Source organism: Zophobas morio, unplaced genomic scaffold (genome assembly GCF_036711695.1).
Source record: "Zophobas morio isolate AGI-343-1 ecotype UQ-CSIRO unplaced genomic scaffold, CSIRO_AGI_Zmor_V1 ptg000031l, whole genome shotgun sequence".
Taxonomy (NCBI): domain Eukaryota; kingdom Metazoa; phylum Arthropoda; class Insecta; order Coleoptera; family Tenebrionidae; genus Zophobas; species Zophobas morio.
The window spans coordinates 7,460,931-7,483,997 of record NW_026972136.1 but is presented as its reverse complement, the minus strand read 5'-3'; the positions used below and the strand labels follow the sequence as shown (position 1 = coordinate 7,483,997).

Below are 23,067 nucleotides of genomic sequence, written 5' to 3'. Positions count from 1 at the left end.
TGAAGCGCAAAATTGTTATGTCAGTGGTTAGCCAGACAATCGTGTTTAACTGGTTGCATAGTCGGTCATTTTCAAATTATTTTATCCGTGATGCAACTAATAATTGAATTTTAACATAGATTTTATAAGAATGTGGGATCGCAAAGGTGCCTGTTGGTGCCATCATCAAAACTAAGTAATAGGTGAATTAGATTATAAAAACATTGATAAATATAAACTTATACTAGGGAAACACAAGGCAGAACAAAAACCTTTCAAAATTTATATATTTTCACGAGGGTAAGTATATCTTTATAATCTTTAAAAAGATTTATTTTAACTGTATACGCATATTAAAAAATAATACCAAATGAAAATCTTCATTTTAGCCAGTTTTGATACTGCTAGCGACATCTTGTTTTGTATAGTAACAGCAACCGAGAATATCGTGATAGAATTCTGTAACTAAGTTTTACAGTGTTATAAAGAACTTTTCTGCTCATAAAATCTTTAGTGCCCTCATAGATGGTTCTGCTGTATGTTTTGTGTATTGATGGTCGCGGACCAAAATTGTTACACCGAATGTTTTTTGAATTTTTCGATCTTTCGGTTTTTCGAATGTTCTATTTTCCAATTTGTGAACTTTTGATTTATCGAATTTTCAACTTTTCGGTTCTTTGATTTTTCAATTTTTCCCTCTTTTAATTTTACAATTTTTAAATTTGAGATTTTTCAGTTTTTTCCATGTTTCCATTTCTCGATTTTTCGTATTTTTGACTTTTGGGTTTTAAATTTTTCGGTTTTTCAATTTTCGATTTTTAAAATTTTTTATTTTTCGATTTTTCAATATTTCGGTTTTTAAATTTTCTAGTTTTCGACTTCTGGGTTTTAGATTTTTCGGTTTTTTAATTTTTCGATTTTTAAAATTATTGATTTTTCAAATTTTCGGTTGTTAAATTTTTCGGTATTTGAATATTAGGATTTTTCTATTTTTCTTTTTTTCCATTTTTTGATGTTTCGAGTTTGTGACTTCTCGCTTTTGGATTTTAGGTTTTTTAATTTTTCGATTCGTAGAATTTTTCCCAGTTTTCCATTTTTCAATTTTTGTTGTTTCGATTTTTTTATTTTCCTATTTCTCGACTTCTCTATTTTCAATGTTTCAATTTTTTAGTTTTTCAGTTCAATTTTTCGATTTCTCGATTTTTCAATTCTTCGATTTCTTAATTTTTCTGTCTCAGTTTTTAATTTTTCGATTCTTCAATTTCTCCTCCTTTTTTTAAATTTTTCGGTATTCCGGTGTTGGAATTTTGCAATTTTTCAATTTTTTACGTTTCTAAATTCTCAGTTTTTAGCTTCCTCAATTTCTCGATTAATTGATTTCGTTTCCCGATTTCTCGACTTGTCGAAAAGTTCAATTCTTCAATTTTTCGATATTTCAAATTTTTGGTTTTGCGACTTCAATTTTTCAACTTTTGGATTTTTCAATTTTACAGTTTTTCGATTTCACAATTTTTTGATGTTTCAATTTTGGAATTTTTCAATGTTTTGATCCGTCAATTTTTTCCATTTTTCGTTTTAAATTTTATTAATTTTTCGATTTTTTGATGTTTCGAATTTTTTACTTTTCGGTTTTAGATTTTTCGGTTTTTCAATTTTTCGATTTTTAAAATTTTGTTTTGATTTTTCAATTTTTCGGTTCTTCGATTTTTCCATATTTTAATTTTTCTATTTTTAAATTTTAGATTTTTCATTTTTTTTGATTTTTCGATTTCTTGATCTTTCGAATTTTTGACTTCTCTCCTAACTTTTTTAAAATTTTTAGGTATTTGAGTGTTGACATTTTTCATTTTTTTACGTTTCTAAATTTTCAATTTTTATATTTCTCAATTTCTCGAAGTTTCAATTCGTTAATTATTCGATTTTTAAAATTTTCAGCTTTTCGACTTCGATTTTTCAACTTTTAAGTTTTTCGATTTTACAATTTTTCTATGTTGCAGTTCTGGGATTTTTTCAATTTTTCGTTTCTTCAATTTTCCTTTCATTTTTCAATGTTTCGATTTTTGGACTTTTCGATTTTTCGATATCTCGGTGTTTTACTTTTCGACTTTTTCAACTTTCAATTGTTCTATTTTTTGATATTTCGAATTTTTGACTTCTCGCTTCTAGATTTTTCGATTTTCAAAATTACTGATTTTTTGATTTTTCAATTTTTCGGTTTTTCGAGTTTTCAATTTTCCAATTTTTGATGTTTTAATTTCTCGAATTTCCAACTTTTCGAGTCTTCGATTTTTCCATATTTTAATTTTTCTCTTTTTTAAATTTTAGATTTTTCAATTTCTCGATTTTTCAGTTTTAGGATGTTTTAATTTTACAATTTTTAAATTTTAGACTTTTCAGTTTTTTTGGTGTTTCAATTTCTCGATCTGTCGAAATTTTCTCTTCTCGGTTTTAAATTTTTCGGTTCTTCAATTTTTCGATTTCTCGATTTTTCAGTTCTTCGATTTCTCGATTTTTCAGTTCTTCGATTTCTCAATTTTTGTTTCAGGTTTGATTTTTTAGATTCTTCAAGTTCTCCTCCTTTTTTTTTAGTTTTTCTGTATTCCGGTGTTGAAAGTTTGCAATTTTTCTTTTTTTACGTTTGTAAATTGTCAGTTTTTAGCTTTCTCAATTTCTCGAATAATTGATTTCGTTTCCCGATTTCTCGACTTGTTCAAGGTCAATTCTTCAGTTCTTCGATTTTTCAAATTTTTGGTTTTTCGACTTCAATATTTCAATTTTTCGTATTCTCGATTTTTCAGTTTTTCGATTTCACAATTTTTTTATATTTCAATTTTGGGATTTTTCAATGTTTCGATTCTCTAATTTTTCTTCCATTTTTCGATTTTTAAATTTTTTAATTTTTCGATTGTTTGATGTTTCGAATTTTTGAATTCTTGGTTTTAGGTTTTTCGGTTTTTCAATTTTTCGATTTTTAAAATTTGTGTTTTTTGTGATTTTTCAATTTTTCGGTTCTTCGATTTTTCCATATTTTGATTTTTCAGTTTTAAATTTTAGTTTTTTAAGTTTTTTCGATTTCTTGATCTTTCGAATTTTTGACTTCTGGCTTTTAAATTTTTCGATTTTTCAATTTTTCGATCTTTCAGTTTTTCGAGCCTTAAATTTTCCAATTCTTGATGTTAAGAGTTCTCAAATTTTCAACTTTTCGATTCTTCGATTTTCCACATATGTTAATTTTTCGATTTTTCAAATTTTAGATTTTTCGATTTCTCGATTTTTCAATTCTTTGCTATTTTAAGTTTACAATTTTTAAATTTTAGGTTTTTCAGTTTTTTCGGAGTTTCCATTTTTCGATCTTTCAAATTTTTGACTTATCTGTTTTAAATTTTTGGTTTTTCAATTTTACAATTTTTAAAAATTTTTATTTTTCAATTTTACAATTTTTCGGTTTTTAAATTTTTCGATCTTTTAGTTCTTTGGATTTTCAACTTTCCAATTTTTAATGTTTCGATTTCCCGACATTATGGGATTCTTCGATTTTTCGTTGTTTTAATTTATTGATTTTTTAAATTTTAGATTTTTCGATTTCTCGATTTTTGATTATTTAATTCTTCGATGTTTCAAGTTTCAATAATTGGAATTTTTAATTTTTTTATTTCTCAGTATTTTAAGTTTTCAATTTTTCAGTTTTTTTAAATTTTTAGGCTTTTCGATTTTTATTTTTTTTTCCTTAAAAATTTCCATATTTCCATGTACAATTCTGGAAAAAAGATAGGAGTAATCGAAGAAATGACATGTGAAGGTCGAAATCTACAAGAAAATCTCTTTCGGAAATTTATGGAGTGGTCGAAAAAGCGTCAAAATTTTCCTAATAGCCGAAGTATCCAAAAGTTGATCTTTTAGAAAGTTTAGACAATTATTTTTTTTTCCTTAAAAATTTCCATATTTCCATGTACAATTCTGGAAAAAAGATAGGAGTAATCGAAGAAATGACATGTGAAGGTCGAAATCTACAAGAAAATCTCTTTCGGAAATTTATGGAGTGGTCGAAAAAGCGTCAAAATTTTCCTAATAGCCGAAGTATCCAAAAGTTGATCTTTTAGAAAGTTGTCTAAAAATCTACACAAAATTCTGGGATATAAATAGATCTCAACGAGGTGAAACGAAAACAGAGTTTTCAGTTCAAATTCGAGTTTTTAAAATATCCCAATAATTGTGATACTTCATTTTGGCCAAATTCTAAGTCAGTAAAGGAAATTAAAGAAATTCTTTGGTCATTTTCGAAAGACAAAAAACTTTGATGTAAATTTTGAAACATTGGTGCATTTTCTCCAAGTATGATCAAAAGCGTGTATATTTGGTTGCATATACGCATCGATTTATTTATTCATTAGGAGTATTATAATTTATGTTATATTTAAAACCAATTGCTGAAACACAACATCTTAATCCAAAAGTCATTCGAAGACGTTGTGCTAATGCAAAGATCCCGCCAAAATTTTTAAAACCCGTCAAACATTCAAAATTCGGCCAACAGAAGTGGAATGCGTTCAGATGCAAAGTGGAGAAGTAAAAACAATTGTGAAATAAGCCCAAATAATGTTAACCCCCGCGCCTTCGAGAATAAATAATGTTCGAATTCAAGCCGCAAAAACATTATTAAACCTGAAAGAGAATAATCAGACCTGAAACAAACAATTGAACCTGTAAGAAAATATTAAAGTCCGTTTTTCAAGTCCACAATGAATCGTATCAACTGAAACAGTACTTAAATCACTCTATAGCTAATTTTTACGTGTATAGTAGAAAATTTTGTGATTTATTTTGTAAAACTGAGGTATACAGGGTGTTTCACGTTACACTATCTTCTTAACTTTGTTTAAACGTAGACTCCTGAAAGGAAAAAGCTTGTCTAATGTTACCCTTTTTATACACTAAAATACCAAGCAGAGATTGAGTGACACGCAAAATATGAGAGTACAGAGAAATATTACCTAAACTATTTAGCAATAAGTAGACACAAGATGGGTATTGCCACCACAAAGACGGTAATCCCAGCGGCTGTATTACTTAACTCTGCTCTAGAACTGTCAGTAACATAGCTGAAATATTTTCAACAGTTGGTAAAGACGGTCTTAGCAAAAACATAGTGTGCAACTCGCATAATAATCAAAGTTTCAACTCCTCTTGTTGTACTGGTAAACAAAAAGGTCACCGGCATTTATACACTCGTAACACTTTTCTTGTAGGTACCTATACATTTCGTACGTAATTTGACTAATTTTAGCACTCAGCAGTACCAAAACTTAATGCCGATGGTAATGTTTACATTAATCTCCCATTAATTGGACAAGAATAAACCTTGAACAAATGATATACGTGGATGGGTATTATCGAAACTTGCAGAGGTCAACTGTCCCTCAGTTATCCCAACAAAACAAGACAAACTTAGACGTGAATCCCCAGCGATAACGCTCAAACAAAATTCCATGTAAAACTGGCAAGTGGCAAATTGTATAATCATGCAGTGACATTGTATTGTAGTGTGTGAATTTAGAAAATGTGTAGCGTGCGAACTTTAGTGCACGTGCTTTGTTTGACTATAACAGGTAAGTCGAGGCAAACAACTCTGTTCGCCATGATGGTCACTTTTGCACGCACACAAACCAAACTTTTTTAATTTCTTCCAGCCGCTCAAGTCAGCAATGGGTTGAGTTTTTCTGTAAATAACTACACCAGAGTGCGTCGAGAAACATCTTGCCCTGAAGACTTACCGTTCGCTTTGTAAGTTCACACTGAATCTCCTTGATCTGAAAAAAAAATGTATGTTCTCAAAAAAAAATTCTAGACCAAGTTTTCCTTGCAACTCTGGTGAGTGCGTCGATGGAAGCTATGAGTGTAACGGCCATAAAGACTGCAAAGACGGAAGCGACGAAACCGATGCCTGTAAAAGAATCCAGTAAGTCTGAACTAGTAATTAAAATTTTTTATTTGCTCAAAATGTTCCGCGTAAAAAAATATTTTGACTTTGGGCATTTTTCAAAAAATTTACTATCATTCGCCTTCTTCAATGTCCAGTTATGAATGACTGAGAAATATTTTCTCAAATTATTCTCCCCATCTTTACTTGTCAATATAATAATAATAATAATAATAATAATAGGACTTTATTAAATATTGTATGCTAATATATCCAGTATGAAATATTGTATGCTCAGTCGATATGTACCTAATTAAACTTTCATGACTTAAGACTCTGTCTTAATTAAACTGGCTATAGTAAACCGCAATAAACAAATTTTTACGTACATTTATGTAGAAAAATACCAGAAAAACCCAAAAAGGTGTTCAGATGTTCTTAGACTTTCGCCAAACGGAACCCTTAAATAAATCATGTCTTATCGATTTATTATTGGTCTATAATCCGAAAAATCTGAAAAACCTGAAAAATCTATAAAATTTAATGAATCCAAAAACCCTAGAAAACTAAAAAAACTGAAAAAAATACAACAAGCCAAAACATTGAAAATATCCCAAGAATTTAAAAATCAAAAAATCAGAAAATAAAAAAAAAACAAAAAAATTATCAAAAAAATCCTGAAAATCCCAAAGATCCGAAAAATCGAAAGGTCCAAAGAATTCAAACGATCCAAAGAATGAAAAAGTCCAAAAAATTCAAGAAATGAAAAAAAAAACGAAAAATCGAAGAATTTAAAAAATCCAAGAAACCCTTAAATAAATGTTGCTTATCGGTTTATTATTGGTCTATAATCCGAAAGACTGTAAAAACCCGAAAAACCAGAAAAATTCGAGGATCCGAAAAATCTGAAAAACTCGAAAAATCCCATAAATCCAAAAAAAAATCCAAAAAATGTGATAAATTCAAAAATTCAATAAACTGAGTAAATCCGACAAAAAAAAACAAGAAAAAATAAAAATCCAAGAGACCCAGAAAATTGAAAAAACTTAAAAAATCCAAAAATTCAAACATCCCAAAAATTTCAAATATCCCAAAAATCCAAAAAATCAGAAAATGAAAAAAAAAACAAAGAATTAAAACTATGAAAAAATCCAATAAGTTCCAAAGATCCGAAAGATCGAAAAGTGCAAGGAATTCAAAGAATCTAAAGGATACAAAAATCCAAAAAACTCAGAAATTAAAAAATAGAAAAATTTAAAAATAAAGAAAGCCTTAAATAATTTTGTCTTATCGGTTTATTATTGGTCTATAATCCGGTAAACCCGAAAAATCCGAAAGATGCGAAAAATTCGATAAATAAAAAAATCCAAAAAATATGAAAAATTCAGGAAACCCAGAAAACTAAAAAAACTTACGAAATCCAAAAATCCAAAAAATTGAAAATTTCTCAAATATCGGAAAAATACAAAAAATCAGCAAACGAAGAAAAAAATTAAAATAACAAAAAAACAAAAAGTCCCAAAGATCCAAAAGATCGAAAGGTCCAAATAATTCAAAAAATGAAAAATCGATGAGTTTAAAAATTAAAAAATCCAAAAAAATCAAGAAACTCAAAAAATAACACAAACTCAAGAAATTCAAAAATTTCTCCAATTCAAAAAATCGACAATATCCCAAAAATACAAAAAATTCAAAAATAGGAACATGAATAAAACAAAAAATAAAATTTATCAAAAAAGTTTAAAAATCCGAAAAATTCCGAAGATCCAAAAAATTCGAAAAATCTAACTAAAAGATAAAATTATCCAAAGATCCAAAGATCCAAAAAATTCAAAGGTCCAAAAAATCCCAAGAATTCAAAGAATCCAAAGAATCCCAAGAATCCGAGGAATCCAAAGTATCCAAGAAATCCAAAAAACCCAAAAAATCGAAAATATCCAAAAAATTAAAGAAACCTAAAAATTAGAAAAATTGAAAAGTCCAAGAAACCGTTAAATAAATTTTGCTTATCGGTTTATTATTGGTCTATAATCCGAAAAACTCTAACAATCCAAAAAACCCGAAAAATCCGAATGATCCGAAAATTGCGAAATATCCGAAAAATCCGAAAAACCCGAAAAATCCCATAAATCCAAAAAATGTGATAAATCCAAAAATTCAATAAATTGAGTAAATCCAACAAAAAAAAACAAGAAAAAATAAAAAATCCAAGAGACCCAGAAAATTGAAAAAACTTAAGAAATCCAAAAATTAAATAAATCCCAAAAATTTCAAATATCCCAAAAATCCAAAAATTCAGAAAATGAAAAAAAAAAAACAAAAAATTAAAACTACGAAAAAATCCAAAAAGTTCCAAAGATCCGAGAGATCCAAAAGTTCAAAGAATTCAAAGATTCTAAAGGATCCAAAAATCCAAAAAACTCAGAAATTAAAAAATCGAAAAATCGAAAAATTTAAAAATCCAACAAATTAAACAATCAAAGAAAACCTTAAATAATTGTGGCTTCTCGGTTTATTATTGGTCTATAATCCGAAAAACTCTGAAAATCCGAAAAATCACATAAATCCAAAAAAAATCCATAAAATGTGATTAATCCAAAAATCCAATAAATTGAGTAAATCTGACAAAAAAATCAAAAAAAAAATAATAATAAAAAATCCAAGAGACCCAGAAAATTGAAAAAACTTTCGCCAAACGGAACCCTTAAATAAATCTTGTCTTATCGGTTTATTATTGGTCTATAATCCGAAAAATCTGAAAAACCTGAAAAATCTATAAAATTTAATGAATCCAAAAACCCTAGAAAACTGAAAAAACTGAAAAAAATACAACAAGCCAAGACATTGAAAATACCCCAAGAATTTAAAAATCAAAAAATCAGAAAATAAAAAAAAAACAAAAAAAATTATCAAAAAAATCCAGAAAATCCCAAAGATCCGAAAAATCGAAAGGTCCAAAGAATTCAAACGATCCAAAGAATCAAAAAATCCAAAAAATTCAAGAAATGAAAAAAAAACGAAAAATCGAAGAATTTAAAAAATCCAAGAAACCCTTAAATAAATGTTGCTTATCGGTTTATTATTGGTCTATAATCCGAAAAACTGTAAAAACCCGAAAAACCCGAAAAATTCGAGGATCCAAAAAATCTGAAAAACTCGAAAAATCCCATAAATAAAAAAAAATCCAAAAAATGTGATAAATCCAAAAATTCAATAAACTGAGTAAATCCGACAAAAAAAACAAGAAAAAATAAAAAATCCAAGAGACCCAGAAAATTGAAAAAACTCAAGAAATCTAAAAATTCAAAACATCCCAAAAATTTCAAATATGTATCCCAAAAATTCAAAAAATCAGAAAATGAAAAAAAAAAAAACAAAAAATTAAAACTATGAAAAAATCCAAAAATTTCCAAAGCTCCGGAAGATCGAAAAGTCCAAAAAACTCAGAAATTAAAAAATCGAAAAATTTAAAAATCCAAGAAATTAAACAATCAAAGAAAACCTTAAATAATTTTGTCTTGTCGGTTTATTATGGGTCTATAATCCGATAAACCTGAGAAATCCGAAAGATGGGAAAAATCCGAAAAATCCGAAAAATTTGAAAAACCAGAAAAATCCGATTAATAAAAAAATCCAAAAAATCCAAAAAATTCAGGCAACCCAGAAAACTAAAAAAACTTACGAAATCTAAAAATCCAAAAATTTTCAAACATCCCAAAAATCCAAAAAATCAGAAAATGAAAAAAAATTAAAACTATGAAAAAATCAAATAAGTTCCAAAGATCCGAAAGATCGAAAAGTCCAAAAAAGTCAAAGAATCTAAAGGATCCAAAAATCCAAAAAACTCAGAAATTAAAAAATGGAAAAATAAAAAATTTTCAAAATCGAGGAAATTGAACAATCGAAGAAAGTCTTAAATAATTTTGTCTTATCGGTTTATTATTGGTCTATAATCCGATAAACCCGAAAAATCCGAAAGATCCGAAAAATCTGAAAAACACGAAAAATCCGATAAATAAGAGAATCCAAAAATATGAAAAATCCAGGAAACCCAGAAAACTAAAAAAAACCTACGAAATCCAAAAATCCAAAAAATTGAAAATTTCTCAAATATCTGAAAAATACAAAAAATCAGCAAACGAAGAAAAAATTAAAATAACAAAAAAAAACAAAAAGTCCCAAAGATCCAAAAGATCGAAAGGTCCAAAGAATTCAAAAAATGAAAAATCGATGAATTTAAAAAATCGACAATATCCCTAAAATACAAAAAAAATCAAAAATAAGAACATGAATAAAACAAAAAATAAAATGTATCAAAAAAGTTTAAAAATCCGAAAAATTCCGAAGATCCAAAGAATTCGAAAGATCTAAAAGATAAAATTATCCATAAAATTCAACGGTTCAAAAAATCCGAGGAATCCAAAGTATCCAAGGAATCCAAAAACCCAAAAAAATCGAAAATATCCAAAAAATTATAGAAACCTAAAAATCAGAGAGATTAAAAAGTCCAAAAGCAAGAAACTCAAAAAATTAAAAAACTCGATAGATCCAATAATTCCAATAATTAAAAAAAATTCGAAATTTTCACCAAAAACCAAAAAACAGAAAATAAATAAAACAAAAAAATCCAAAAAAATAACAAAATGTCAAGAATCCAAAGAATCCGAAAAATCCGAGAAATCCGAACCATGCAAGAAATCCAAAAAATCGGAAATATCTAAAAAAATGTAAAAAACCCAGAAGCTAAGGAATTTAAAAAATATCAACAATATAAAAAATCCAAGAATCTTAAAAACTCAAGATATCGAATAATATTAAAAAATCGAAAAAATTGAAAATATCCCAAAACTCCAAAAAATCAGAAAATGAAAAAAAAATAAGAATTATCAAAAAATCCATAGAGTCCCAAAGATCCGAAAGATTCGAACGATCTGAAAATTTGGAAAGTTTGAAAGGTCCAAAAAAATCCAAAGAATCCAATAATTGAAGAATTAAAAAAATCTAAGAAATTAAAAAATCCAAGAAAACCAAGAAACTCAAAAAATTAAAAAAACTGAATAATCAGAAGATAAATAAAACGAAAAAATAAAAATTATCCAAAAAGTAAAAAAAAAAATAAAAACTGAAGGATCCAACGATGCAAAAGATCGAAATATCTAGAAGATTCAAAGATCCAAAAAATCCCAAGAATACAAAGAATCCGAAAAATCCGAGAAATCCGAAGATTTCAAAGAATCCAAAATACCCAAGAAATCCAAAAAACCTAAAAAATCGAAAATATCGACTAAATAAAAAAAAAACTTGAGAAATCCAATAATTCCAAAATTCCAAAAAATTTAATATATCCCGAAAATCCAAACATTCCAAAAAATAAATAATCCAAAAAGTATACGAGAAACCCAAGAAACATAAGACCAATTTCAAATATATAAAATACTGTGGATCTACTTTTGTAGCTAATCAGTACATTAATATCTTTTTTATGGTTAATTGAGGAAACGCAACCAATAAAAGAATGTGCAATAATGCCCCCAAATAAACCATTTGCGGCGACCTGTAAGAAATGGTGGCTATGACAATAGCAGGCCTAATTTCAGATTTTAGAAAATAGGTAGTTTCGATTTTTTTTCAACTGACATAGTAAAACACACAAATATGCATATGTATTAACTCAAACCGACAATAGATGCAGTAGATATGCAAACTGCATATAATTCGCTCTCTTTTTCAAATGATCATCGGTTATGTATCGGACGCGCAACATAATTTGTAATCGAGTCGGTCTTGGCAAAAATTTAGCATGTCGGTGACCAAACCACATCGATAAATGTCAAAAAATTGACAAAAAATACACTCCAATGAAATGTGTAGTGCTGATGCGACTGAAGGACGTCGAAAACTACAGCCTATAGCTGTTCACTGAGTTGTTTATTCTTTCCAATTAGTAATTCTTTATCACTAATTTCTACAACATCTACAGGTGCGCTTCCTTCTTGTTCACTTGCAATTACGGCGCCTGCATTAAAAAAGAACTGCAATGCAACGGAGTTTCCGACTGTGCCGACAACTCGGACGAATCCAGCTGTCCAAAAGCCAACGAAATCGTCAACGTCTGCACGTAAAAACCACAGCCACTTCTCAAAACGTCCTTCTAATGTGTACATTTCAGCGACAACGAGTTCAGATGCAGTTCAGGTCAGTGCATCAACAAACAGTTCAAGTGCGATGGTAAAGCAGATTGTATTGACCAGACTGACGAAATTAAAGCCACTTGTTTTGATGTTGAGTGTCCCGGTACAAAGTACAAGTGTGATTATGGAGCATGTACTGTTCAAAACGCTGAGTGTAATGGAGTAGTTGACTGTTTCGACGGATCAGATGAAGCTCCAAGTCTTTGTACCATCAATGCAGCACCAGGACAACCTCCTCCATCACAGCCATCACCAACGCCGCGACCTCCTTCAGCAGCACCGTATGTTGTCAACGTGACGTCTGTGTCGACTTTGACGACGTTGTTTGATTTAGGGGTAGCTGCGTTTTACCAGCTCATCCAGGTTCTGGGCACTGGTCGATTTTTGGGGTAGGGAATACACTGTCACCTGGATCGGTGGTCACCCAAGGGACTATTCTCAACGTGGAATGTGACAAGGGTTATCTATTGGATGGTAACATTACCTTGTATTGCAGAGGTGGGGAATGGTCGGCAAATGTTGGTCGTTGTCAGAGTAAAGTGTTTCGTTGGTTTTATGCTCTTTATTGTTTCGTTTTTGTTGCAGAAGTCTGTCCGGTTCGAAATAGTACACCAAATTTAAATGTTACCTGTATTTATCAAAATAAGCAAACGCAGAACTGCACGGAAGCCATTGATGGTACTCTTGCTAAGTTCAAGTGTGCGTCTTTTTATGAAGACTTTGGGTTAAACAGGAAACCGGTGCATATATGTCAGGATGGTAACTGGGATCAGAGGGAGCCGAAATGTGAACCAGGTTAGTTTTGAAGGTATTGTGTTAACACATGTATTAATAGTTGAATCTTTGGGGTCATAAACCCACTTTACACCACATTTATCCAATTATAGGGGAAAAGTGCCTAAAATGATCCCCTCAGGTCAAATGATCCCCATCAATTGTAAGAAAATTTGTGGCTCCATCTACCAAACATGACTGTCATTTGATTAAGCGCTCTGTAATTAGTACCTTCTGAAAGTTTGATGGCGTTCTGTGTATTCTGCACAGTTTTGTGCCAAAATATGTAAAATAAGCACCTCTGATCTAAGATAAGATATATTTTAAAAGTCCATTACTTCCATTTGAAAGGTCTTATAGCGGTGGTAGTTGTTTTGACAGAATTAGATACATTTCAGTCGTACGTTAGTTATGATCTTTTTACCGCATGTAAAAATTGAAGGTTAGTTTACAATTTTTGAATGCGGATATGCTACCTAAGGCGAAATGATCCCTTTTTCTTGAGGCAAAATGATCCCGGATCATTGGGCGGGGCTAGTACCTGCTAAGATAAAATTGATTTTTGCAAATCATATACCCTCTAAGAAAAGAGAGGCCGCCCACCTACTCTTTATTTTCTTTGAGGGAATACCATTTGCCAATATCAGTTTTATTTTAGCAAGTACTAACCCCACCCACCCGCCCGTTATTTTCTTAGAATGTATGTTATTTGCCAACATCAGCCTTATCTTGCCAAGCACTAGCTCGGCCCATCCGCCCTTTATCTTGTTAGAGGGCTAGTACCTAATAAGATGAGATTGATTTTCGCAAATGACATATCCTCCAAGAAAAGAGAGGGTGGGTGGGCGGGGCTACTACCTGCTAAGATAAGACTGATTTTTGCAGATGACATATCCTCTAACCCCGCCCACCCACCCATTAGTTTATTCGAGGGAATACCATTTGCCAATACCAGTTATATCTTAGCAGTTACTAGCCCCACCCACCTACTACCTGCTAAAATAAAACTGATTTTCGCAAATGAAATACCCTCTAAGAGAGGAGAGGGAGGGTGGGTGGAGCTAGTACCTCTTAAGACGGGGAAATTTAAATAATTTAAAAGAATTTTAGGGATTTTCGTGTTCTATTTTTGGGAAATTCTCAGTCTTAAGAGGTACTAATCCCAGTCACCCGCCGTCACTTTTCTTAAAGGGTATCTCATTTGTCAAAATCAGTTTTATATTAGCAAGTATTAGCCCCACCCACCCACCCTCTCTTTTCTTGGAGGGTATATCATTTGCCAAATTCAGTTTTATCTTAGCAGTTAGTGGACCCACCCACCCACCCTCTTTTTTCTTAGAGTGTATGTCATTTGCCAAATTCAGTTTTATCTTAGCAGTTAGTAGACCCGCCCACCCGCCCTCTCTTTTCTTAAAGGCTATATCATTTGCCAAATTCAGTCTTATCTTAGCACTTACGAACCCCACCCACCCACCCTCTTTTTTCTTAGAGTGTATGTCATTTACCAAATTCAGTTTTATCTTAGCACGTACTGATGACTAAAGTATTGTCTCAAACTCTTCCAGAAATTATACACCCCGTATTTTCGGTGCTTTTCAAACTTTTTTTGTATATTTTTTTTTAAGAATTTATTTTTTTGGTAATTTTTGAAATAAAATATTTATCAGTTATGTCATGATTTGATTTTTCTTGTTGATGCTGTCCCTTTATGGTCAAAATTCAAAGGGATCATTATGCCCATGCCGAGGGATCATTTTACCTATGGGGATGCCTAAAATGATCCTTTTGTAAGGTCCTGGAAAAACTTTAATAACTTTTTTTATAATTATCGAATCACCAATTGGCTTATACTGTTACCTAAATAAATCAATGTTCTTACAAATAATGCTACAGTTTTACATGAATAATAATAATTTGTATTTTTTAAAGAATTTCTCCCTTAGGGGGATCATTTTAGGCACCTTTCCCCTATAGCCGAACTCCGCGGAAAACAATAGCGTGTGTACTCTTTACATTTTAGGCAACCATAATTTTTTGAAATGCTGCCGGTAACTCATATGTCTGTGTTTTGGAAATTCTGAAAAATTAGTGCTCGTCATACAAATTGTTGTTATTGGCTAAAATACTTAAAACATATAAGGAATTGATGATGAGGTTATTATGATTATTTATCTTTTTAGAAACCCACAAAAATACGAGTAGTTCGCACTTCGCAGAAAAGTGTTTTCTTAATCACTATGTTCCAAGAACAAAGAAACGAATATTGATAATTTGATAAGAATTTGTTTGAATTCAAAGATGTCATAAATGAAGATTTCGTCGATTTTTTACAACTAAAGTCAAGGATATAAAACCCAGTTTTCTGGGAATCCATTGAATTATTGAGCTCAAGACAAAAATCACTAATTTCCAACCATGCTTATAATAAATTATAGATTGTGCTAATTAGTTAACTACGATTAATATGAGCATAAACATGCGTTATTTTTGGAATTAGCATCAATTTGATACCTAAAAATTTTGGGAACAAAATTTTTCAAAAATGAAAATTTCGGCCAATTTTCGACAATATTCAAAATTTAACCAAAGACGTTTTCTAATAGATTTCGACAACTTCAAGTTATAGTTTCGGCCTCATTTCTTCGATAGGTTGGTTCAATCATGGTTCCAGAATTGCCCAATGAAACATTGAAATTTTTTAGATAAAAAAAAATCATTTTCAAACCGTACATTTTTAAATCTTGCACCGAGAGCTTCAAAAGCTATTTTTTTTTTATTCAAGGAATTTTTGACAATTTTCGAAATTTAACTACATACATACATTGTCTTACATATTTGGACCTCCACAAGTTGTTTGCGCTGTCATTTCTGTGGTAGCTCGTATAATTTTTCCAGAATTACGTAGCGAAATAATGAGATTTTTTTGATTTAAAAGAAATCACACCGAATATTTTTAATTCTTCCATGGGGAGGATATACATTCTATATTTTTGGAATCAGCACGACGAAATCTATATCCCAGATTTTTTTGGGAATTTTTGGCAACTTTTCAAAAACCAAAATTTCACTACCAACCCTAATGAAAATTTCGGCTAATTTTCGACAATTTTTGGAAATTTAACCAAGAATACTTTTTATAGATTTCGACCTCCAGAAGTCAGTTTTGGATTCATTTCTTCGACAACTCCTATCATTTTTCTTGAACGGCACACTGAAATATTTCAGTTTTTAATATTATAAAATCTTTAACCTGTGGCATAAACACCCACTGTTTTTAGAATCAGCATAACGAAACCATATTCCAGATTTTTTTGAGAATTTTTGGGCAACTTTTTCAAAAGCAATTTTTTTTTAACTCGAGGAATTTTTGACAATTTTCGAAGTTTAACTACATATATTTTCTTACATATTTGAACCTCCACAAGTTATTTATGCTCTCATTTCTGTCGTAGCTCGTATCATTTTCCAGAATAACGCAGCGAAATAATGAGATTTTTTTGATTAAAAAAAATTACAGTGAGTATTTTTAAATCTTGCAGCGGGAGCATAAACATTCTATATTTTTGTAATTAGCATGACGAAATCTATATCCCAGAATTTTTTGGGAATTTTTTGGCAACTTTTCAAAAACCAAATTTTCACTACCAACCCTAATGAAAATTTCGGCTAATTTTCGACAATTTTCGAAATTTAACCAAGAATACTTTTTATAGATTTCGACCTCTAGAAGTCAGTTTTGGATTCATTTCTTCGACAACTCCTATCATTTTTCCTGAATGGCACACTGAAATATTTCAATTTTTAAAAGTTAGAAAAAATGTTTCAAATCGAATATTATAAAATCTTTAACCTATGGCATAAACACCCACTGTTTTTAGAATCAGCACAACGAAATCATATTCCAGATTTTTTTGAGAATTTTTGGGCAACTTTTTCAAAAGCAAAATTTTTTTTTAAATTCGAGGAATTTTTAACATTTTCGAAATTTAACTACATATATTTTCTTACATATTTGGACCTCCAGAAGTTATTTGCGCTGTCATTTCTGTGGTAGCCCGTATAATTTTTCCAGAATAACGCAGCGAAATAACGATATTTTTTTGATTAAAAAAAAATTACACCGAGAATTTTTGGGCAATTTTTTCAAAAGCAAATTTTTTTTTTATTCGAGAAATTGTTGGCATTTTCGAAATTTAACTACATACATTTTCTTACATATTTGGACCTCCACAAGTTATTTGCGCTGTCATTTCTGTGGTAGCCCGTATAATTTTTCCAGAATAACGCAGCGAAATAACGAGATTTTTTTGATTAAAAAAAATTACACCGAATATTTTTAAATCTTGCGGCGGGAGCATAAACATTCTATATTTTTGTAATCAGCATGACGAAATCTATATCCCAGAATTTTTTGGGAATTTTTTGGCAACTTTTCAAAAGCCAAATTTTCACTACAAACATTAATGAAAATTTCGGATAATTTTCGACAACTTTCGAAATTTAACCAAGAATTCTTTTTATAGATTTCGACCTCCAGAAGTCAGTTTTGGATTCATTTCTTCGACAACTCCTATCATTTTTCCTGAATGGCAGACTGAAATATTTCAATCTTCAAGAGTTAAAAAAAATGTTTCAAATCGAATATTATAAAATCTTTAACCTTTGGCATAAACACCCACTGTTTTTAGAATCAGCACAACGAAATCATATTCCAGATTTTTTTGAGAATTTTTGGGCAACTTTTTCAAAAGCATTTTTTTTTTATTTTGGAGAATTTTCGACAGTTTTCGAAATTTAACTAAAGATATTTTTACAGATTTTGACCTCCAGAAGTCAGTTTGGAGCATAAAACGTTACATTTTTAGAAACAGCAGAATAAAATCCATATCCAGCTAATTTGTAGGCTACTTTTTCAAAAGCAAATTTTTCAATGAAGATGAAAATTTCGGCAAATTTTCGACACTTTTCAAAATTTAACTAAAGACATTGTCTTATGGATTTCGATCTCCACAACTTAGTTTCGGGTTTATTTCTTCGATAGCTCCTACCACTTTTCTAGAATCGCCAACTGAAATACTGCAATTTTTAGGGGTTTAAAAAATATACTTTTTCAAAGCGAATATTTTTTAATCTTGCACCTCGAGCATGATTGCATTTTTGGAGTCAGCACGACGAAATCTATATCACAGAATTTTTAGAAAATTGTTTCACAACTTTCAAAATCAAAATTGTATTTTGAAAATTTCGACCAATTTTCCACAATTTTTAACGTTTAACTAAAGATATTTTCTCGTATATTTCGACCTCTAGGTGTTAGTTTTGACTTCATTTCTTCGATAGCTCCAACCATTTTTGAAGAATCGCCATATGAAGTATTGCAATTTTTTGGGTTTAAGAAAATATATTCTCAAACCGAGTATTTTTAAATCTTGAGCCAGGAGCATAAAGACGTTATGTTTTTAGAAACAGCACAACGAAATCTATAACCTAGAATATTTTGGTAATTTTTAGGCAACTTTTTCAAAAGCAAAATTTTTTAATGAAAATGATCATTTCGGCAAATTTTCAACAATTTTCAAAATTTAACTATAGTCATTTTCATAGATTTCGACCTCCACAAGTTAGTTTCGGACTCATTTCTTCAATAGCTCCTACCATTTTTCCAGAATTGCCCACTGAAATATTGCAGTTTTTAGAAGAATTTTTTGGGGTTTTTACGCTACTTTTTCAAAAGCGAAATTTTTCAGTGAAAATGAAAATTGCGGCAACTTTCCGACAATTTTCAAAATTTAACTAATTTTTTTTCGATCTCCACAAGTTAGTTTCGGATTCATTTCTTCGATAGGTCCTACCATTTTTCTAAAATCGCCAACTGGAATATTGCAATTTTTAGAAGTTTAAGAAATATATTTTTTCAAACCGAATATTTTTAAATTTTGCATCTCGAGCATAAACACCTATTATTTTTTTTTTGGGAACCAGTACCACGAAATCTATATCCCAGAATTTTTTAGGAATTTTTTGGCAATTTTTCAAAAGCAAAATTTTTATCACTACCAAACCTTATGAAAATTTTCGACAATTTTCGAAATTTATCAAACGACATTTTTTATAGGTTTCGACCTCCAAAAACTACCTTCGGCTTCATTTCTTTGATAAGTCCTACCATTTTTCCAGAATCATCTAGTGAAATATTGCATTTTATGAGCTTAAAAAACATTATTTTTGAACTGAATATTTTTAAATCTTGAAATAAAAATAGTACAAATAAACACGTCATGCTCTTAGAATGACCACGACAAAATCTATATCCCAGATTTTTTTGAGAATTGTTCGCCAATTTTTTCAAAATCAAAATTTTGTTTTGTAAATTTTCACAAATTTTCGACAATTTTCTAAATTTAACTAAAGATATTTTCTTGTATATTTCGAACTTCAGATATTAGTTTGGGTCTCATTTCTTCGATAACTCCAACCATTAGTTCAGAATCGCCATCTGAATAAATATTGCACTTTTTTGGATTTAAGAAAATATATTTTCAAACCGAATATTTTTAAATTTTAAACGAGGAACATAAAGACGTATTATTTTTAGAAACAGCAGAACGAAATCTATAACCTAAAATGTTTTGGTAATTTTTAGGCAACTTTTTCAAAACCAAAATTTTTAATGGAAATGATCATTTCGGCAAATTTTCAACAATTTTCAAAATTTACTATAGTCATTTTCATAGATTTCGACCTCCACAAGTTAGTTTCGGACTTATTTCTTCAATAACTCTTACCATTTTCCCAGAATTGCCCACTGAAATATTGCAATTTTTAGAAGTTCAAAAAAAAAAAATTGTCAAACCGAATATGTTTAAATCTTGCACCGGGAGCACCCATATTTTTGGAATCAGCACAACGAATTCTATATTCCAGAATATTTTTGGTAATTTTTTGATAACTTTTCTAAAACGAAATTTTTCCGTCTGATTTTCGCCAATTTTCAACAATTTTCAAAATTCAACTAAAGACATTTTGTTATACGTTTCGACCTCTAGAAGTTCCTTTTGGTCTCATTTCTGTGATAACTTCTACCATTTTTCGAGAATTATCCCTGCAAATTGCAATTTTTTGAATTAAAAAAATCATTTTCAAATTGAAAACATAAACACACTATCTTTGTGGAATGAGCACGACGAAATCTACTGGGATTCTACAAAATCAATAAACTGGCTACTCCTAAGATTATAAGAAACTACTTTTAATTTAGACAAACTAATTTAAAATAATTTCGATTATCGATCTTGTAATTTCCACCAAAGTAGAACATGATACAAAATCTTTTGGCATCACTGATTTCAAAATGACGTTTGGTCCGTAAAGGAATGCTGTGCTATGATATACGAAGTTGACATGACAGGCCAGACACCTGACAAAGTTGATTTAAATTGATGAGATTGGCAGTACAGTTATTTGAGCAACTGTCAACTAGAACAAGTTGGTGCTGCCAACATTATTTTAAAAATAAATTTCATGGCTTACTAGAGAACAATATTATAGTAACTACAACGATTTTGATTTATAATAAGGTTTGATTAAGAAAGCTTTCTACTCAGCTGATAAACACCTACTTAGATAAAATACATTTCTATTGACAAGTGTAAATATTTGTGTTCAAATACAATAAATGTATCTATCTATCTATGTAGTTATTACTCAGAATACAAAAGACCTTATCAGATATTCTATTCTACCTGAGCACGTAAACCAAAGAATACAAAACTAACTACTGTATATACTACCCTTACTTTTAAATATTTCTATACTCTGTAAGAAACGTAGAAATGTACAACTATATAAATGTAAATGACTTTTAAAGTTATATAATTTTAAGTAGGCCTCACTGATCTTTTCAGATTACATGTTGTATGATAAAAGAAACAATCATATCAGGTACCTACAATAACAGTTTTGATTTGCAGTTTTTACGAAAAAATTACCAACCATTGTGTAAAGTCTCCTTCAATTGTTTACTTATTGTCTGTAACATGATTATTGTTGTTTATTTTAGTTTGTGGCCAAAAAACGGTGGAAGCCACACCTTTAATTATCGAAGGAACAAACGTAACCAAGGGGGAGTACCCGTGGCAAGTTGCCCTATACAGAAAAAGTGACAAAGCCCTCATATGTGGCGGATCACTTTTAAACCAACGAGTCATTCTGACAGGTTAATTACTTACCTGTTCCATTTTCAATTTTTTTCGAAAACGAATTTCAAATTTTAGCTGCACATTGCGTAACGGATCAATATGCCGAACTCTTATCCAAAGAAAATTACTTCGTGGCCGTGGGGAAATATTACAATAAACATGACGACAAACGAGACACCGAAGCACAGTTCTCTGAGGTACACATCACACTTCTATGCATTATTTGTAGAAAAATAATACAACTTCCAGTTGCATTCCATGCACATTTCCGAAGAATACAGAGGCGATAAACAGAACTATTTAGGCGACATTGCCATTTTGGTCACCGTGAAAGTTTTTACTCTTTCTCGAAGGGTCCAACCTGTGTGCTTAGACGCTGGACTAAATTTTAATATAGCTCGCAACGAGATTGGTTATGTAGATGTTCTAACTTTATGACGATGTTTGTCTACGTTTAGTGCTTTTAGGTGACCGGATGGGGTTTCACCGTTGAAAATTCGGCCCCTTCAGATGTTCTGAAAGAACTCAAAGTTCCTGCGGTTGATACGTCGCAGTGCAGATCCGAGCTACCGGAAGATTATGACATTTATCTGACACACGACAAAATGTGCGCTGGTTATATAGATAAAGGTATTTAAATTATTACATTTTTGATTTATGAATGAGAAAAAATTGTGATTTCAGGAACTTCGGTATGCAGAGGTGATAGTGGTGGTGGTTTGGTATTCAAACATGATGGTAGATACTGGATCACTGGAATTGTTAGTATTGCGCCAACATCGCCTGAAAATGTTAGCGGATGTGACAGTTCAAAGTACGGACTTTATACGAAAGTCTCGAACTATGTTAACAGTTTTATATTGAAAATGCTTGCTAAATATAAAACGTTTGCGTAAAATGTGTTATGTTAAACCGTCCTCTTAACAAGGAGACGCCCTTCGCGCCGCTGTCGCTACGTGTCAGCATATTGCGTAGTTCACATTTAAATTTGCCGCCACACTATCGTAATAATTGCAGTATTACCATCCAGTTACTTTAATTTAGGGTTATCTTTTCTTAGTGTTTTTCAATTTGTGATACTCAAATATTTGTAGCGATCTAAGACATTTGATTTCAAAATTTTGCGCATATATGTTTCATTTTGGCGGGAAGTTTGGATTAATACAATAGAATTTTGAAGAATCGAGAAGAATTTTTATATGAGGGAAAATGGGACAATATCAAACTGAAATTAAATATCTAAGATATGATTTAACGAAATATTTATTACCCTATTTGAGGTTAATCCTTTAAAACTTGCGAAAGTAATCAACAATTTAGGATAAATATAACAATGATACTTCTAGCAACTAATATTCAAACTACCATTAATTATTATTTGAGGTGAAAGTTACGTGATATTTATTGCTTGTCAAGAAACTTTATGAACTAACATTATGCTCTCTAGAGCACAAGTTGGTATAAGATAATGTGGTCACAAATCCTGATTTATTGTTATATTTAATATTACAATTTATTAACGTAAAACCCTTTATTTACAATATTTTTTTACAAAAACAAAAATATTGGTCGAACATTGTTTCGACAGAACTTCCCTCGTACATAAACTACAGTATATCAAATCTAGTTGTTTAAAAAAGGAAAACATGACGTCATTAATATTTTTGCAAGGACACGTATATCAGTTTGGATAGATGTAGTGTAATAGTAAAAATAAACGTACTATATTTCCAGATTTTCGGAAAATGAATTGGGTCGTCTTGAATATTGATTTATAATCGATAAGATAACGAGACAGTTTTCTCACGTATGTCACGTGTATTGGGAGAGGCGACTGAAAATCATTTATGTATAAGCATTCTTTATTTAAGACAACAAGCGATAACACTTGTTGAGATTGTATACGTGAGAGTGAAACAGAGAAACTGCAAACAATGCCGATGGTCGTCCAGACTTTTTATTGCTTCGGCTTCCGCTTATTATACAAAACATTGGATTTTATTTTAAT

The 23,067-nt window shown here is 30.3% G+C and overlaps 1 protein-coding gene across 2 annotated transcripts; it reads left to right on the top strand.

The window, feature by feature from the left end:
* Positions 1-5,077: 5,077 nt before the first annotated feature.
* Positions 5,078-21,957, top strand: LOC135139495 (modular serine protease-like). Of its 2 annotated transcripts, none has more exons than XM_064069752.1 (13): positions 5,078-5,174; positions 5,226-5,585; positions 5,667-5,760; positions 5,825-5,935; positions 11,877-12,014; positions 12,066-12,368; positions 12,422-12,621; positions 12,673-12,882; positions 20,921-21,076; positions 21,135-21,256; positions 21,309-21,476; positions 21,527-21,689; positions 21,744-21,957. In XM_064069752.1, the coding sequence occupies exons 2-13, from the start codon at positions 5,537-5,539 to the stop codon at positions 21,953-21,955; spliced, it is 1,926 nt and encodes a 641-aa protein (XP_063925822.1). In that variant the 5' UTR covers positions 5,078-5,174; positions 5,226-5,536; the 3' UTR covers positions 21,956-21,957. The 2 variants fall into 2 exon arrangements, with proteins under 2 accessions (XP_063925822.1, XP_063925821.1); XM_064069751.1 differs by having other exon boundaries at positions 5,094-5,207; positions 5,264-5,585.
* Positions 21,958-23,067: the final 1,110 nt, after the last annotated feature.

Excerpts from the sequence above, each read along its gene's own strand:
- LOC135139495 (XM_064069752.1), top strand. The coding sequence starts at position 5,537 with ATGTGTAGCGTGCGAACTTTAGTGCACGTGCTTTGTTTGACTATAACA. Across the intron at positions 5,761-5,824 it reads GAAGACTTACCGTTCGCTTT|ACCAAGTTTTCCTTGCAACT; the intron begins GTAAGTTCACAC and ends AAAAAATTCTAG. Across the intron at positions 21,690-21,743 it reads CGCTGGTTATATAGATAAAG|GAACTTCGGTATGCAGAGGT; the intron begins GTATTTAAATTA and ends TTGTGATTTCAG.